Source organism: Marmota flaviventris, chromosome 12 (genome assembly GCF_047511675.1).
Source record: "Marmota flaviventris isolate mMarFla1 chromosome 12, mMarFla1.hap1, whole genome shotgun sequence".
Taxonomy (NCBI): domain Eukaryota; kingdom Metazoa; phylum Chordata; class Mammalia; order Rodentia; family Sciuridae; genus Marmota; species Marmota flaviventris.
In genome coordinates this window covers 83349714-83368389 of record NC_092509.1, presented here as the reverse complement: position 1 = coordinate 83368389, position 18676 = coordinate 83349714, and the positions used below count along the sequence as shown (strand labels likewise).

Below are 18676 nucleotides of genomic sequence, written 5' to 3'. Positions count from 1 at the left end.
ATGAGCTAGGCACGTCTGTGTGCACTAAGACCCTGCTCAGAGCAGCATGTGCCAGAACACACTGGGCAGGGAGCCATTCATAAACTCTTCAAATTTTTATCCAGACCAAAGGCACAATGGCATCACAGTTGTTGTGCTCAGAGCCATGGGGCTTTTAGCTGAATCAAAAGAAAATGAAATATATTCACGGTGGCTTCCAAGTTAGCCAGTAACCACAGTAACCTGGGTTTCCCCCAAATTTGGTCCACAGCTTAGAGTGACCTGACAGAAACACATCATTCTCTCTCTGTTCAAGTGTAGTGAGCCATAAAGTGAGCAAAACAAACTTCCAGGGGTAAAACCAATTAATCAGCAAAGCAAACAACCAGCATGTATTTATGGCAGTATTCGGGGCATACAGTAGTATTCAAAGTATGTGATCAAAACCAAATACGTAGGTCATATGTATAGGTACATTGACAAAACCTAGTACAGTTTCTGAATGAACAGTTAATTTACTAATTGTAAAACAAATGCATGGATAAGTGTTAAATTGTGTCTTAACAACATTATGTTCTGTGGCTGCTAAGGCTGTAAGATCAATAAAAATGAAAAATATGGAAAAAGTACACCTCTCATGGGCTCTAAGGAAGTGTACCATTTAAAGACATATCATAATTAAACTTTCAGAAAGTAATTTGAGCTGTCTTTATTCATGGCTACTGGGATAAAAGTGTCATAAAATAATATAAATTAAATTCTAAAAAAAATAACATCTTACTCATAACCACACATTATTTTTCCAAGCTTTAGATGGCTGTACAAAAACATGACAAAGCTGTCAACAGCTGCAGTGTCTAATATAGTAGCTGCTAGTCACATTTGGCTTTTGGGCACTTAAAATGTGGCTAGTCAGAACTGAGTGTGCTGTAAGTGTAAAATATACACAGGATTTCAAAGACTTAATTTTAAAAAGTAAATATCTCATTAATCATTTTTACATTGATTGCATATTGAAATGAAAATATTGTAGACATATTTGATTAAATTAAATATGGTGGAATAAATTTTGCCTGTTTGTTTTCCCCTTTTAGTGTGGTCACCAGAGGACTTAACATTACATATTGGCCCACTTTATACTTCTGTTAGCACTGGATAAATGCTTGGTAATTAAGTGTAGCCCGTGGACACAGAGCCGTAGCAGTACTCAGGAGCTTAGTAGAAATGCCAGATCTCAGGCCTTATCCCAGACCTTCTAAGTCTTTAACAAGATCCTCAGTAGTTCATATGAACATTACTGAGAGGTGCTGATTGAGATAAACTTTTAGGTGTGTCTTTTTGTGATTCCTTCTTCTTTCTTGTTGTTTATTTGTTTTTCAAATAAATGTTTTGAAGTCTTCTCAGCAGCCTGATCTGCTACACTTAGATGCACAAAGTTGGTAAAGTTATCTGACATTCCTGAAACTTTGTTCCATATTTATAGAATGAATATCATTCTACAATTAATTTTTTCTATAGGAATTAAATGGAATGATAGGTTAACAATAGGGCTCTAGTTTGGGCTGTTCTCATGTATTTTATCAATTTTGTTTTTTCTGTAACTTTATTGTGTATAGTTTGTTTGCTTAGCACTCTGATAAGAATCTAGTGGAAAATATTAAAAAGTTCAAAACCCTTTTTAGAACATAGGTATCATATAGCTAAATATTTCTGCACTATAGCTTTATTATTGATATTGAATTTTTAGCTGTTGATTGCTGATTGTTTTTTTTATTTTAAAAAAAAACAGGTCTGTATGAATGGGAACAGTTTATTTTTTTAATTTAGGACATTTTTATCTTTACCACAATAATTTCAATCTTGGCTTAGTAGAAGCAAAGGAACTAGTAAAATGTAAGCCTATCCCATAAGTTAAAAGGGTTATTTAAAAGCCTATCATTATTAAAATATACATGGATTATAATAATGTCAGAAAGTCCAGTTCTGATTAGCTTTAAATGAATTTAATGCCTAAGGAACATAATTAGATCCTATTAAAAGTTTCAATGATTAACATTTAGTAAAAAGTGACATTCACAATTTATATCATTTAGTCATATTGCATGATGAAGAGTTGTACACCTTCTACTAGACAAGTGTGTATGGTTGCAGCCAGAGGCAGGAAGCACTTACCCTAAAGACCAAGACTGCAGCCAAAGCAGACCTTGGCTTAGGTGTACAGGATGGGTAAAGGAAGATCCAGAGGCTTTTATTCTCATGGGGAAGCTTTGCAAGAAAAAGAACTTTTTGGAAGAGTCACCTCTTGATTTCATTTGTGATGATGTTGATACTCAGAAATTATATATAAAAGTATTTGGCAGCTGGGCATGGTGGCACACTCCTGTAATCCCAGTAGCTCAGGAAGCTGAGACAGGAGGATCTCGAGTTCAAAGCCAGCCTCAGCAAAAGTGAGACACTAAACAACTCAGTGAGACCCGGTGTCCAGATAAAATAGGGCTGGGATGTGGTCAAGTGACCCTGAGTTCAATCCTAGTACCAAAAAAAAAAAAAAAAAAAAAAACAAACTGGCAAAATGCTTATCACATGCAGGTGTTTAAAATATGTTCATAGAAAAGTTTCTCAGTGAGGTCATTGCCCTCAAAAAAGGAGATAATAGAATAGAGACAGTGAGGTACAGATGACATCAATGAACCTTGGTCACAACCTCTTCTCAAGTGGAGTAAGGAAGTCAGGCTTCAAAGAGTTTGCATGTGAATTAATTGTGGTAAATATGAAGGTGTTGGGCACCTACCTGGATTATGAAGTATGATTCTCAGAAACTGTGCTGATGATAAACTTGTACTTCTTAGGACTACAACAACTCAAAAAATCTTTTTTTCCATCATATAGTCTCGTTTTTCTAGAATTTATTCATTTAACTATGCTTTTACAAGGAAGGCATTGACTATGAACATGGTACTCTGAAAGTCAATAGAAGAGTAACATGACATAGGTGCATTAGACTCAGGCAAGGAAAGGCAAATAACATTGATTAAACTACTCCATGGAGCTGGGGATGTGGCTCAAGCGGTAGCGCGCTTGCCTGGCATGCGTGCGGCCTGGGTTCGATCCTCAGCACCACATACAAAAATGTTGTGTCCACCGAAAACTAAAAAATAAATATTAAAAAATTCTCTCTCAAAAAAAAAAAAAAAAACAAAACTACTCCATGCCTAAGTTTTATAAGGAACTTTATATATGCTACCTTTTTTACTCCTAATTATAACAGCAACACAAATGATGATGGCTGATAATGCCCACTCTGTGCCAAGTACTGTTAGGCTTTTATGTACATTAATTTAAACCTCATAATAACTCTATGGCATAGGTACCATTTTTATAAAAATGGAAACTGAATCAGAGGTTTTGTTTTGATAAACTCATAGAACTAGTAAGTAGCAGAGCCAGGATATAAAACCCAGAATACAAAATCCATGCTTTTACAAATTACACATATGGTTATCAATCATCTCCTTTAAAAATAAGGAAACTGAGACTCAGTGATGATGATTTTCTTAAAGTCATCAAAATGAAAAATAAATCTCTGTCTGATCATAAAACCATTCTCTTTCTATTAAATGAAATTGGCCTCAATTTAGTTTTTAAGATTATATCTATGTAAATAACTTTATATAAGATAGTGAACAGATAGTTTTTAGATGTAAATGAATGGTCCTAGAAGCCCATCTCCTTCTTATTTTTAACTAGTCCACATGGATTCTATCATACTGCACATCAAAGTAAGTGCCTTAACTGATGATTTGTTCTGCTTGATTTTATCAAAGAGGTCAAAGGAAGAATTTCACAGCAAGGCTTAAACGAGAATGTAGGTAGTTTTGCTCATTCATTCATTATTCAACAAATTGCTATTGACTACCTATCACGTGCAAACCATTTTAGCTATGTCCTGAATAAAGATGTGCCTCTTCTGAATCACCCCTCCCCATCCCAGCCCTTAAAAGAATTTCATTTTCTGCAGAGAGCCAGGACAATCGAAATTCAACCAACTACTTTTTCTATTTTCATAAACTGAAATTTTTTGATCTGGATATTTTGATGCAACTCCAATCACATTGTTTATGTCATCTATTTCATTCTAACAGGCTCATAAGCAAATATTTTTTATATCTTCCATATGAAAAAATTTATATAAAATGATATCAGAAAATATTCATTGGTGTCATTGGGAATATCAAATTTTGTATCCATAAGTCATATTTAGTCCTCTCCTATTATTGTTTATGTAAAACTAAGCTAAATGTGTATTAAATACAGAATGAAAATAGGAAGAACTGGTGCCCCAAGTCCCTGCCATCTCCCACTAGTTTGAGGAATTAAAAAAAAATACAGGAAAATACATGCCTCAAAGCACTGAACTTAAATAATTTTGTATATACTAGTGGAAGTATATATTGGTAAATATTCAATGAAGCTAAATATGGGACTCATTAAAATTTTTATTTTAACCCAGATATGAGCAATCATCGTAATTATATCCACCATTACTTCCTGTGAGGATAAATTTGATTCTTAAAGTTACTATCAATAAAGAAGAGACCAAAGACAGAGATGATTAGAGTTATATGGGAATAATCAAGTTATAAAATCCTGAGAAAAGACTGGGCATAGTGATGAAAAGAGGATATTTAATTAAAAAATAAAAAATTCAAATCATCAAATATTAAAAATTATACACTTACATATGCATATATGTGCATATACATGTACATAGTTTACACATGAAGGAACTTCATAAGGGTATGACCCAGGATTATGATAACTCATGCTCAAGAAATAATCGTGGGACATTTTTTATGCATAAATAGATGCTGAGGATAATATGAAGAAACAGTAGATTCTCAGAATAGTTAGACTCATCACAGCTTTCATAAGTTATTTTTCTGAGCCAAACATTTAAACATCATTCTAAATTTGTAATTGGATGATAAGATTTTCTTGAAAACACAAACTGGAGAACAGATGATTCTAATGCTATTCCACTTTTAACTCTATTTGATCCTGACCAAGCCCAGATACCTATGGAAAGGATGTATTTGGCATATTGAATTTGTCCATTGATAGACTTTCTATGTAAACCTCCCTTAGATTTATGGGTTTTGTTTTTCCTAAAATAAAACTCTTTAAATGAAAATTATTATCGAATTGGGTATTTTTATTATTATTGTTATTTTGTATGAATCTACTTATTTTTTTATTAGGAATCCCAAACTATCTCTAAACATCTTCTGTAACAACAAGTTAGCATTTATGAACACTTACCATATGTGTCAGCCAAGTATTTAAATATATTTATTTAATCTTCATTAAAAACGCTAAGAAGTAGGTTCTACTGTTTTCCTTTTACAGATGAGGAAACTTTAAGTCTGAATGGCAGAGCTAGGCTCCATTCAGGTCTGTCTCACCCTGCCACTGAATTATCCTTTCCGGAAAATCTGCCTGAATTTGTTAATAGAAAAGTCAACAAAAATACTGATAATAAAAACAACTGGATAAAATTTTCAGGTTGATGATTTCAAATCAGAGAATTTCCTGTTTCGTAGAGAAGTACATTAATACCATTAAGGAGAAATAACTCTTACACTACTGATAACAATCTCTGAGGAATTTAAATATTTTTCCTTAAAGCATTTATCACTCTAAATAAATATATTTTACCTTATAACTAAGGTAAATTATCAATATGACTTTTTTCCATTACTAATATATATATATATATATATATATATATATATATATATATATATATATGTGTGTGTGTGTGTGTGTGTGTGTGTGTGTGTATATATACACACACACACATAGATAATTACTAAATATATACACACACATAGATAAGAAATACATTTAATGTTCTTTGGGTCTTCATCTTCCTTAAAACTGTTCAAATTAATTTTTACTTCTCAGCAAACAAAAAGTATTTTATTCTAGAATTAGAAATACTCAATGAGAAACAGAAATAATTATAGTAAATACATAAAATCTTTTTATTTCTTCTGTACAGAAGTTTTCAGTTCTCTGTTCTGAAACCCCAGGGCTCTTGGAGGCATCTCCAGGGGAGGCAGGAGGCTAGGCTGACTGTGGCAAAGGCCCCTCTCTAGGTTCAATCTGAGCAGATCTGCCTTCAAATGTATACACTGGGATTACTCATGACATTTTTTTTAAAGTAATTCTGCCACTATTGAAAAAGCAAAGGAAATCGGAAGGAAGGAAGGAACAAAGGAACGAAGGAAGCAATGAAGGAAGGAAGGAAGGAAGGAAGGAAATGAACAAAGTTTAAAACTCACTACTGTAGAACTTCTTATAATAACCAGTAGATGGCAAACTTTACTGCAAGGAAGCAATTTTGCAGCCCATGTATATTGGTCTGCAAGTACCAATTACATTTCACAGTCAGTAAAATTTTCTTCTGTCCTCATATGAAAGCTGCACATAAAATCCTCTATGGTCATTTTCCTGGGAACTAAATTTCAATTATAATTTCAAATAATACTATAGGCTTTTTATGTGTTCATTTAAGTCTTGTTCTAAAGATTTTTCACTATTAAAATTTAATATTTTGTTGTTTACTGAGGGGACATACAATCTGCTGGATATAATGAAACATATGACATATTTTTATCAAGCATTGTGAAAAAATTTGGAATAATCATAAACCTTACCTTATGACACACCCATCATTGTTCTGACCATAGTCTGCTTTGATTTCCTTAGTTGGTTATTTAATTATTTAATTTAATTGGTTGCTTTTAATAATGCAGTCAATTGCAGTTCCTTTATATATTTGAAAGATTGATTTGTTGTTTTTTTTTTTTAACAGGAAATTGTTTGGTTTTTTAGTACAGGCAGTTGAAGCATTAGTTAATATAGTGCCCCCCTGGTGGACTGCATTCTGAAGAGAGACTGTTAGCATCTCTATGGACATTCCATACATATATGTAGCAAATAGGGCCAACAATACAATAAATGGTCATGATTGACAGGTAATCTTATCTGGAACCAATCCTAAAAACACCTCAAAGTATATACAGAAACAAATAATGAAAGGTGCAGCCAGGTTGTAAATCTACCTACATGGCTTTAAAAAAAGTTTTTATCAAATTTATTCAGTAATATTTTAAAAATTCCAAGTGTTAAAAGGGAAACAGGCACATTCCTCTGAGCTCTGCACTCCTGCTTCTCACTCATGACATGCATTCCCCAGAAATAGCTACTGAAAACTCTCCTAATTATTTCTCCTGGTTTTCATTTATATTTCCAAATAATGGCTGAATGCTTGTTTTTTTAGTTTTAGATAATGATATAATCTATTAGAATCCTATTATGGTAAAAATAAATTTAATTCTCCCCCAGTTCTCACATACATGCACCCACACATGCAAATCTATTGTTCCCAGTATCCATTATATCATTACATTGTCACTATTATTATTATCATAAGGTATGATCTCAACAACTACATATTCCTTTCAATTTACCTATTGATTTCACTTAAATATACTGATTTCATTTACTTTTACTTTCTGGTATAACTTTCAGCTTTCCTAGAATTAATTCCAATGAAAGTTTTTTTGGTTTTTTTTTTTAAGTTGGTGTTTCTAGTTTTCTATTTTATCTCTAACTGGTGCCTTGTACTTATTTTTTTTTTCTTTTTTCTTTTTTTTTTTTTTTTTGAGACATCTCTGGTTAATTTCTATGCCAGTAGCATATCTGGCCTCCTGAGATCTCTTTTAGGTTACATCTTTCATTTCTTTTTTTGGTTAGATTCCAAGTCTCCTAGATCCCACAGCATCTTCTTTTTCAGTTTCACTGCTATTTTTGTGAGCATTATCCCCCAGAATCTTCCTGAAGATAGAGCATGGCAGACAGCTAAAAATTGGAACCTGTGAATGCTAAAAAATGTTTTTCTTCTCTTCAAATTTGATTGGTAGTTTAGTAGGGCATAGAATTCTGATTTGGAAATGACATCATCTCAAGATTTCTGAGGCATTGTTCTAAGATATTCTAGCTTCCAATGCTTCTGTTGATAAATTAGTAATTCACTGATGCTTTGTAAATGCACTTTGCAAATGTTCCATATAACAGAAGCTTAGAGGATTTTTCTCTTTGTCCCCTGATGTTCTGAAGTTTCACAGTGATATGCTTTGGTGTGAATTAATTATTTTTCCCTCATTTTTCTTGGGCACTCAGTAGAACTTTTAAATCTATAATTTTATTTGTTTTCAGTTCTCATAATATTTTCAATATTTCTGTTACAATTCTAATTTCCTTCTTCTCCCTCTGATTCCTTCTTTCATAACCACCAACATTTTTAACATTCTCTTGTTTGAACTCCTTGTTCCTTATTTGTTTTTCTCTGTTTGAAAATGACATGATCTTGTACATAGAAAACCCTTGAGATTCCATACACACAAAAATCAAAGCTGTTAGAACTGATAAACAAATTCAGCAAAGTTGCAAGACACAACTTCAACATGCAAAAATTAGTTGCATTTCTACACAACAACAATGGAAATCTGAATAAGAAATGAATGAAACAATATCATTTACCACTTGATTAAAAAAAAAAAAAAAGGTACTTAGTGTTGGGAGTCGCCCGGGCTCCAAGACAAACTTCCCCATCCCCCTCAGAAGAGCCACCCAATGGTGAGCCCTGCTGACTCACATGATCCTTACCCACCAATCAGAAAGCACCCCGTGCCAACTGTCAAACCGTTAAACCGTTAAACTGTCATAACTGTCAAACCGCCCCCGCCTCTATAAATATGCAGAGCTGTTCCTCAATAAACGGGCATTTTCTCCGACGATGAGCCTTGTTCGTTCTTTCACTTAGGATTAAACTTAACCAAGGTAGTATAAAACTTGTATGCTCACACTACAAAACAAATTAAAGAAGACAAAAATAAAGATATTTCATGGTATTGTTAAAATGTCTATGCTATTCAAAATGATTCACAGATTTTCAAATCTCTATAAAAATTCCAATGACATTTTTGCTAGAAAGACAAAAAAAAATCTTAAAATTTATAAGGACCTTTCCAAAAACCTCAAGTAGCCAAAACAATTTTGAAGAAAAACAGAACTGGAAACTTCATAATTACTAATTTTAAATGATATTGAGGAAAGAACATAGCTCTCCCACAGGCAGCCAGGAGACGGGCCTTGGAGAAAGACAGGAGGGGAGGGGGCACCATGCCAACCCGAAAGGAGACACCAGGTCTGGAGACACCCTGTGACTTGCTACCCCCTGACAACTTCAACCACAGCCACTCCATCTTAGTTACAACACCTGTTTCTGTTTCTTACCTCTTCAACCACAGCAGCCCTTCTGTAATTACATTTGCCCTTATTATCTCTAGCAACAGCTGACCACAAGTAGACCCCTAATGGAAATGCTTCCTCTCCCCTTGTGTCAAACCACAAGACTGGACCTGGCCTCTTAATTATGTAAATAAGAAATTAAAATCATGAAATACTGACTGGCTTATTTATCTTGGAGCTTGAAGAACTTGATAGTCATTCCTCACTCCACTAATCACTTGTGCTGGGTCATCAGATGTGTTTTTTTTTTTAAATTGTTCTTCTTTATAAATACATGATAATAGAGTGTATTTTGGCATATTATACATATATACATGGGTATAACTTATACTAATTAAGATTGTATTCTTGTGGTTGTACATGATGTGGAGTTATCCTGGTCATGGGTTCAAATACAACAATAGGAAAATTATGTATGATTAATTCTACTGCCCTTCCTATCCCCTCCCCACTCCCTTCCCTTCATTCCCCTTTGTCTAATCCAATGAACTTCTATTCTTCCTCTACCCATTCTCCCTTGTTGTGGGTTAGCATTCACATATTGGAGAAAACATTCACTTTAGTTTTTTGAGACTGGCTTATTTTCACTCAGCTTTATATTTTCCAGTTCCATCCATTTACCAGCAAATGCCATAATTTCATTCTTCTTTATAGGTGAGTAGTATTCTATTGTGTACACTTACCACATTTTCTTTATCCATTAATCTGCTAAAGGGCACCTAGGCTGGTTTCATAGCTTTGCTATTGTGAATTGAGCTGCTATAAACATTGATGTGGCTGTATCACTATAGTATGCTGATTTTAATTCCTTTGGGTATAAGCTGAGGAGTGGGATAACTGGGTCAAATGGTGGTTCTATTCCAAGTTTTCTAAGCAGTCTCCACAGTGCTCTCCAGAGTGGTTGTACCAATTTTCAGTCCCACCAGTAATGTATGAGTACACTTGTCTTCATGATTCTCGATTTTATTGGAGTATAGATTTTTAAAGTAGCTTCTGATATCATCTGTATTTCAGTGGTGTCCTTGTTGATGTTTCCTTTTTATCATGAATTTTAGTAATTTTTGAGTTTTCTCTCTCTTTTTCTTCATTAGATTGGCTAAGAATCTATCAATTTTATTTATTTTTTCAAAGAACCAATGTATTTGTTTTCTTATTTTTTTGTTTCAATTTCATTAATTTCAGCTCTCATTTTAATTATTTCCTGTCTTCTATTGCTTTTAGTGTTGATTTATTCTTCTTTTTCTAGAGCATTAAGATATAAAGTTAAGTTATTTATTTGGTGATTTTCTATTTGTTTTATGAATGAGTTCAATGCAATGAACTTTCCTCTTAGATCTGCCTTCCTACTGTCCCAAAGATTTTGATATTGTCTTGCTATTCTCATTTACCTGTAAATATTTTTTTGTTTCATTCCTGTTTTCTTCAGCTATCCAGTGGTAATTTAATAGTGTATTATTTAGTCTCCTGATGTTAGATAACTTCTACTTTTTTAAATTTTATCATTGATTTCTAATTTCATTCTATTATGATCTGAAAAAAATTCAAGGTATTATTTCAGTTTTTTGTATATGCTAAGAGTTGCTTTGTAGCCTAGCATATTGGTCTATTTTAGAGAATGATCCATTGCTGCTGAGAAGAAAGTGTATTCAGTTGTTTATGGATGAAATATTCCAAATATGCCTGTTAAATCTAACTTATTAATTGTATTTTTTATTTCTATTGCTCCTTTATTTAGTTTTGATTTGAAAATCTATCGATTGGTGAGAGAGGTGTGTTAAAGTCACCCAGTTTTATTGTGTTGTGATCTATTTGATTCTTGGGATTATGAAGGGTTTGTCTGATGTATATAGTTGCTCCACTGTTTGAGGCATAAATATTAATATGCCCTGTTGATGTATAGTACCCTTAAGCAGTTTGAAATGGCCTTCTTTATCCCTTCTGATTAACTTTGACTTGAAGTCTACTTTATCTGATATGCGGATAGACACCTCTGTTGTAGTTGTAAAAGATAATTCTTCTAGCCTCTTCTAGTGTGGGGGAATAGGTCTTTCTTTTTTCTTTTTTATTTGGACCCAGGATTGAACCCATGGGCACTTTACCACTTGGCCACATTCCAGCCCCCCCCCCCCTTTTTTTTTAAGCCAGGGTGCCATTAAGTTGCTTAGGGCCTCACTAAGTTGCTAAGGCTGTCTTTGAACTTGTATTCTTCCTACCTTAGCCTCCTGAGTCACTGGGATGACAGGCATGTCCCAGAGTGTGAATAGGTCTTAATGACATATCTGCTCTAACATTCCAGCTCAGTTGGTAGAGTGCTTGCTTCGAATGCACAAAGCCCTAGATTCAATCCCCAGCACCAATAAATAAATAAATAAATAAATAAATATTCCAAGCTCTCTAAGCTTTTGAATGTTTTCTCCTTTATTCAACTAAGTCATGTCCAACATTTTAAATTCATTTACAACCTTTTGTTTCAGTCAATAAACTTTTAAAACTCTGAGCTGTTAACATTAAAGGTAGGATTTTTGTTCAGGGAGATTTTATCGATAAGTTCAGACAGATCCAGCTTCATGGTCCTTCTGTAGTCACCTCAATATCTATTCCCACATGTATTTTTTGGATTTCTGACTGTGTAAATTAGAATTCAAATAGAATTTTTTGTTGTTGCTGTTTGCAGTGTAACTCCTTATGGAAATACCTTTCCCCCACTGGGACTTGAGTCTAATTATAGGTCTTAGAAGCAAAGAGATGTGTTGGAGGTAGGTCCTGAAAAGAATCAGCATCCATTCTTTCTATATGTATCAGTTTCCAAAAAATGCTTGAATATATTATGTTCACAGTCTTTCAGCTGCTTGATTTTAATAAGTGGTTATAAGAAGTATCCAGTGTCAAACTTTGCATGTCTACATTACCAGATCACATCACTGACAATTACTGCTCTCTTTATTATTGGCAATAGAGTCATTAATATCTTTTTTGTTCATTCTAGTCCATTCAGAGAACCAATCCAGAAAGAAAAGTTCTAGGGCAAATGGATGAAAGTCTATTAACAATCTCATAAAACCCTCAATCTGTACCTGTAGAAGCTGCTTCCAGTACCAAAATCTGCTTTAATCTGAGTTCTCCATGAAACAGAACCAACAGAAAAAAAAAGAGAGAGAGAGAGGGATAAGGAGTTTTCCTAAGAAGATGGTCCATCCTTTATAAAGGCGTATTTGTGTCTTATGATTTAAGAGAATTTTTTTTTCTGTTTTCTATTACAAGCTTGTACTGTTTATTATCTGCTATTATGCTTTGGGGCAGTATTGTGAGAAAGGAATTAAAAGAACAATGTATTATCTGATTCCACACACAAAAACTGTATTTTATGGGCCGACACAACTGAGGTGTCAAATTATAGAACTTCTCAATATATAATATTAAGAAAATAAGAATGCCTATATGTTCAGGGAAAACATATTCACGTGAGTATCTGGTCAATTTGGAAAGAATCAAAGAATTATTGCTTTAATGCAGGTTGTTGTTCCAAATATATTTTTAAAAATACATTCCTAGAACAGTCATGATTTTAGGAAAATGAAAGTTTGCACAAACTTTACTACATCAATGTCCTTGTGATGGGACTTAATCTGTCTTAAAACTGAAAAGTTTACATGATTATTTTGTGTTGCAGTGAGAATAAGACAGAATATATGTAAAATTTCTGGAATGTTTAGTGCATAAACAACTTCAGTAAATAACCAGAAATTTATTTTTATCATTTTTCTGTGCATTTCTCTTTAGAGCATAAGTTGGAATTGTGATAAAACAGTCAAAAACCAAATAACAGTCTTCACTTAAACATTAGTTATATCTTATTCAGAGAGAATTTTGTAACTCACTTCCCAATATTCCCAAAGTCTCCCATGAGAGAATGTGATTTTCAAAATTCTAAGTGTATAGGAAGGGTTAATGGTTACTTCAACTCACATTATCTTATACCTGAGAAAGGGAATAAGGAGGAGAAGAAAGAATCTCAAACCGGCCTATTTTTGTTTCATATTAAGCATAAAAAATTTTGACAAGTGAGGAATTAAAACTCATCATTAGAATGCAGCCAACTATGTGTTTCATTAATGAATTTGAGGTGACATAGGGTCTAAAAGAAAGATGTTCTTTAATTTTACCCTCAACAATTTTATAAGTTTAATCTTGATATTTTTTATTTTCTCGTAGATTCTTTTTGCAATAAAAACAACACCAGGTGCCTGTCAAATTCTTGCCAAAACAATTCTGCATGCAAAGGTTTTTCACAAGACAGCAATTGCCATTGTTCAGACATAACCAATAATTTGGACAAAGACTGTGACAATATGAGAGATCCTTGTTTCTCCAGTCCCTGTCAAGGAAGTGCCACTTGTGTGAACACCCCAGGAAAAAGGAGCTTTCAGTGCCAATGTCCTCCTGGGTATAGTGGGATCACCTGTGAAATTACCACTGGTTCCTGTGGTATGAACTCCTGCCAACATGGTGGTATTTGCCACCAAGACCCTGTCGACCCTGTCTGCATCTGCCCTGCTGGATACACTGGAAGATTCTGTGAAATAGATCACAATGATTGTGCTTCCAGCCCTTGCCACAATGGGGCTGTGTGCCAGGATGGCATCAATGGCTATTCCTGCTTTTGTGTCCCAGGATATCAAGGAAGGCACTGTGACTTGGAAGTGAATGAATGTGTTTCAGATCCCTGCAAGAATGGGGCTACATGTCTCAATGAGATAGGAAGATACACTTGTATCTGTCCTCAATATTATTCTGGTAAGTGTGATTACATCTGCATCCCACATGATGTAATTATATTTTTCCCCTTAATTTTTTTCTGCTTAAAAATATAACAGAAGCAAAGGTGACATTTTATGTCCCATCCAATTGAATAAGAAAATGGTCTAATTCTTTTTTTTATTTAATTGATTTTATTTTTTAAAATATATAACAGAGGAATGCATTACAATTCTTATTACACATCTAATTCTTGACAGGAATTAATTACTAGACAGAAATCTTCCAACACCATTCAAATGTCACTAAACCCACCAAACTAAGTGTTTGTATATTGTCACTGTTACTGGTTCCAATGGAGTGTCACATTACTTAAAACTTAATTCAGCTTTTTAAAAAATACTCCATTGTGTATATAGACCACATTTTTTAAAAAAATGTATATATCTGTTGGTGGATGCTGAGTTTGTTCTCATATCTTGGTGATTGCAAATAGTGATGCAATGAATATGGGAATGCACATGTCTCTTTGACATACTGATTTTATTTCCTTTCAATATATACTTAGTAGTGGGATCACTAGATCATATGATAATTCTATTTTTTATCTTTTGAAGAGTCTACATACTTTTTCCTAAAATGATCTCAGTAATTTACAATACCCCCAACACTGTGTTGGGTTTCCTTTTATCCACATCCTCCCAACAATTGTTATCTTGCATCTTTTTTATATTAGTGAATATAACACGTCAAAGGTGGTATCTCATTGGGGGTTTGAATTTGTATTTCTATGATGATTAGTAATGTCATACATATGTTGGTTGCTTGTGTTCTGCTGTTTGCAACAACACAAGTGAATCCAGAAACATTATGTCCTGTGAAATAAGACAGACACAGAGGGACAAATATCATATAATTTCACTAATACCTGGAATCTAAAAAAATAGAACTCGTTGATGTAGGGAGTAGAATAGTGGTTATTAGAGGCTGGTGCTGGTGGCAGGGGATGGACAGGAAAAGAGAGATATTGATCAACTGGTATAAAGTTACAGCTGATAGGAGAAATAAGTTCTGTTATTCTGTTGCACAGTGACTATGGTCAATAGCAGTGCATATTTTAAATATTCTCACCACAAATAAATGATATTTAAGTTGAGAGATATGCCAATTAGCCTAATTTGATCATTCCGCAGCGCATACACATATCAAGCTGCCGCACTGTACTTCATAAATATAAATAATGATTTTTATCTAAATATAAAATAAAGTTTAAAAACATAACTTGGTTTCAATCTAGAATCAGTGGGCTTCCTGGGGCCTTACTGTCCAGGTCAGGACTGTTCCGGTTTCCCCATTGGCACATATGTCTTTCACCCCATTTCATCAATCTTCCCTGTAAGGATCAAAGTCTGACCTTGAAATCCACTTGGAAGGCAGGCTATAAGTTGGTGGGTGTCTGGTGCTAAAGTGTGATTAACAAATCCATAGTGGCAACCAGCTCTTATTTAATCTATCAGGAAAAGAAAATAATACTTTGTATTTATCTATTCTTTACAAAATTTCTGTTGATATGCTTTTATCTTATTAGTAGTACAACAAGGTAACAATTCGTTACCAGGTTCATCCTGCTCATGGTCTTCACATTTAGTCTCCATCCTCTCCATCCTTCTGAATCACACAAAATTATTCACTAAGGCCAATTCCTCCTGTTAACCATGTTTTTTGCTTTGTAGTATCTTTGGATTTCCCATCTATTTATAAGGAGGGTAATTTGCCCCATCTATGCCTCCTATATTTATCTGTTCCAACTTCTGCTCACCCATATCCTCTACTACCTTGTCTCATGTCTCTGAGACATCACTCACATTTTAGTGCTGCTTTCCCCTTACTCTGGCCATTCTTGTAGCTCTCTGTGACTTTACGCTTTCAATTTGCTGCCTTCTTTTAACTTTCATGCTTATTCTTTATTTTTCTTTTTTATAACATATGTTAAACAATATGATGATTTCCAAAATATTCTTCAAAATTTGCATCAGAACAACCTTCTCAACATCACTTTGCTAATCTTACATATGCTGGAAATGTTTCTTTTGCAAAATAGACATATCCCTAGTATTTTTTGCCATAACATTTGCTCATGCTTCACCTATAACAATTCTTCAAACTCTGCTGTTTTGAAATCAAAGATGTCTTCTAAATTGAGTCCATCCATTCTATTCCCAGGGCCTTAGCACAGGTCCTCTTCATCTCTTGAGTGTAGTACTACTCTATAGCCTACCAAATTCTCTATATCTAGCCATTATCTTCTCCAAGTTAGTTTTTAACACCATCTTTGAAATAATCCTTCTAAATTGGATCTAAGCCACACTTTCTGAAGAACCATGAGAGCTCTGTACTACATAGAGAATAGTTGCAGCTTCTCATTGAAAACATTCCACAGTGTGTCCCTGACATTACGTGAATCTCTACACACCACTCTAAAGTATTCTATTTTCTCAATTCAATTATCTTCATTTTTTCATTGAAGTAGCTCCCTTTCTCCCTGGAACATCCTTTCCCACTTTACAACATCACTCTGAAGTTCTCCTCTACTTTCAACCTTGTTCAAATATTACCCCAACTCAAGGAACATTTCTGGATTTTCTCTCAGGGGAATAGTGCTTTGACACTGCTGTGGGAGTGGTAGTCATTACTTCCACACTAGTCTGCACCTCTATTAAAGAGCTTCCCACATTTCATCCTGTTTTATTGATATCTAAATGCTCTTGTCTTCTCCTACTTAACTGTTAGTTCCTAAAGGACAAAACTACTGTCATATATTTATTCTCAAGTTAATTGATTTTTTTTAGTGTCTCATACACATGTGCCAGTTTATTAAACATACACGAAAATCTCCTTGTTTATATATGTGCTATCATGTCCATTTTCTTTCATTAGTGGTTTGGGAATTAACTTTCAGTGTTTTAAATTTTTTGATGAAAATGAGAAATAAGTTTTTTAGTGTGTGTGGTGCTGGTTTGGTATTTATTTTGTTTCTTATGGTCCCTTTTAAAATATATATATCACTATAGTTCATTAAGATAGCATCTTTTATTTCCTACGGCTATTTCAACGTTGTGAATGGTAATTAAAAGGAAAATATATGAGATCAAATTAATGTTTTAGTCATTTAACTAAGGTATTCTGAAACAGTCTTATAATTGCAAAAAAACAGCTTGAAAAATTTTTAATAAATTTTAGCATTTTAATTTAATTGGATTGTAATGAATCCTTTCTGTGGTCTAGATTTAGGCATAAAGGATTTCAAGGGTGTATTCCAAATGTGACATGCAGTAAAATTCCATCAAAAGGCACTTTATCCTACAGTAAGTGCATTTATACTATGGGTTTTATCATTTTCCTGCTGGGGCTGATAACAGTCGGTGCTCTTTTCTCACTTTAACACTTGAAGTTCACAATAAGGCTGTTTCCTTGCCAAACCCTGACATAATGATGTTTCATCCTAAATGACCATATTCTTCCCTTGTTTTCTAAGAGACCAAGTAAATTTCATTATTTCAGTGTTTTCACGTGAGATAGATAAAATTTGATTTCAAACTAGAATTTAAATGAGAAACTCATAAAGCAGTAAGAATCAGGTCTATTTTTATCTGGTTAAGTTTTTCAGGTTCAAAAATGTGATTGTAGGCTTGCTCATCAATCCCCTACACAGTAGAATAGCCTGCATTCTGGTAGCTCATCAGTGGCTCTCAGCCCTGAACACTCATTAGCAATTACCCAGGGAGATCTGAAACAGAGATGTTTAGACTCTGCCTTCGGAGAGTTAAGTTTAATTGATGATTCTCATGTACAGCTAGGGCTGGGAGACAAAAATTAAGTTCATGTGAACTTAATTTGGAAACTTTCCTTGCACTACACAATCATTTAGACACAGGAAGGTTTGTTTATTTCATCGCCATCCCATGATTACCAATATTTGTGGCAGCTCAGGCCAATTAATTGGAATCCCAGAGAAGGTCGATAGAACCAAGGGAAAAGCCAAAGTTCAGACGGAAAGAAAAAGAGCATGAGCAATCAGCATGGATGCACTTGAGTGCTCCGACTCAACCTAGACCACCCCATGAATCCTGGAAACTGTATTACAATGACCTAGCCGCTGTGAGCTCCATCCAAATTTAGAGTGATCATAAAGAACTTGGCTTACAGGAAAAAGCCTGTGTTCCTCTGAGCAGCAAAGCAAGAAAAAGTAATAAATTTTAAAAGACAGAGAGGTAGGAGGTGGGGGGAAAGAGCTGTAGCACATGGAGAGGGTTCACACTGTGTGAATTCTCCTCTCCACAACCCATTGTGCTTTGTGAGCTGTGATTCATGAACTACAGAAATGGGCTCACAGAGAGCCATGGAAGATGCTGGTGAGAATCTGCTGTGCCTAAGCAAAAACTCCAATTGGAGCTCAAAGTAAGCACCTGCAAACTTTCTTTAATGAAAAGAATATTAGCTCTGAGCACATGACTGCTCTTAGTTCAAATCTATGCAATGAATCATTCTGTAATGGAGGTCTTCC

At 34.2% G+C, this 18676-nt stretch overlaps 1 protein-coding gene across 3 annotated transcripts in view; it reads left to right on the top strand.

The window, feature by feature from the left end:
* The first annotated feature begins 13577 nt into the window (after positions 1 to 13577).
* Crb1 (crumbs cell polarity complex component 1) overlaps positions 13578 to 18676 on the top strand; it is a 131609-nt gene continuing 126510 nt past the window's right edge. For all 3 annotated transcript variants that reach the window (XM_027945671.3, XM_027945672.2, XM_027945670.2), the window contains exon 1: positions 13578 to 14151. In XM_027945671.3, the coding sequence (XP_027801472.2) occupies positions 13707 to 14151 (445 nt within the window). In that variant the 5' untranslated portion in view covers positions 13578 to 13706. The remainder of the gene's footprint in view (positions 14152 to 18676) is intronic.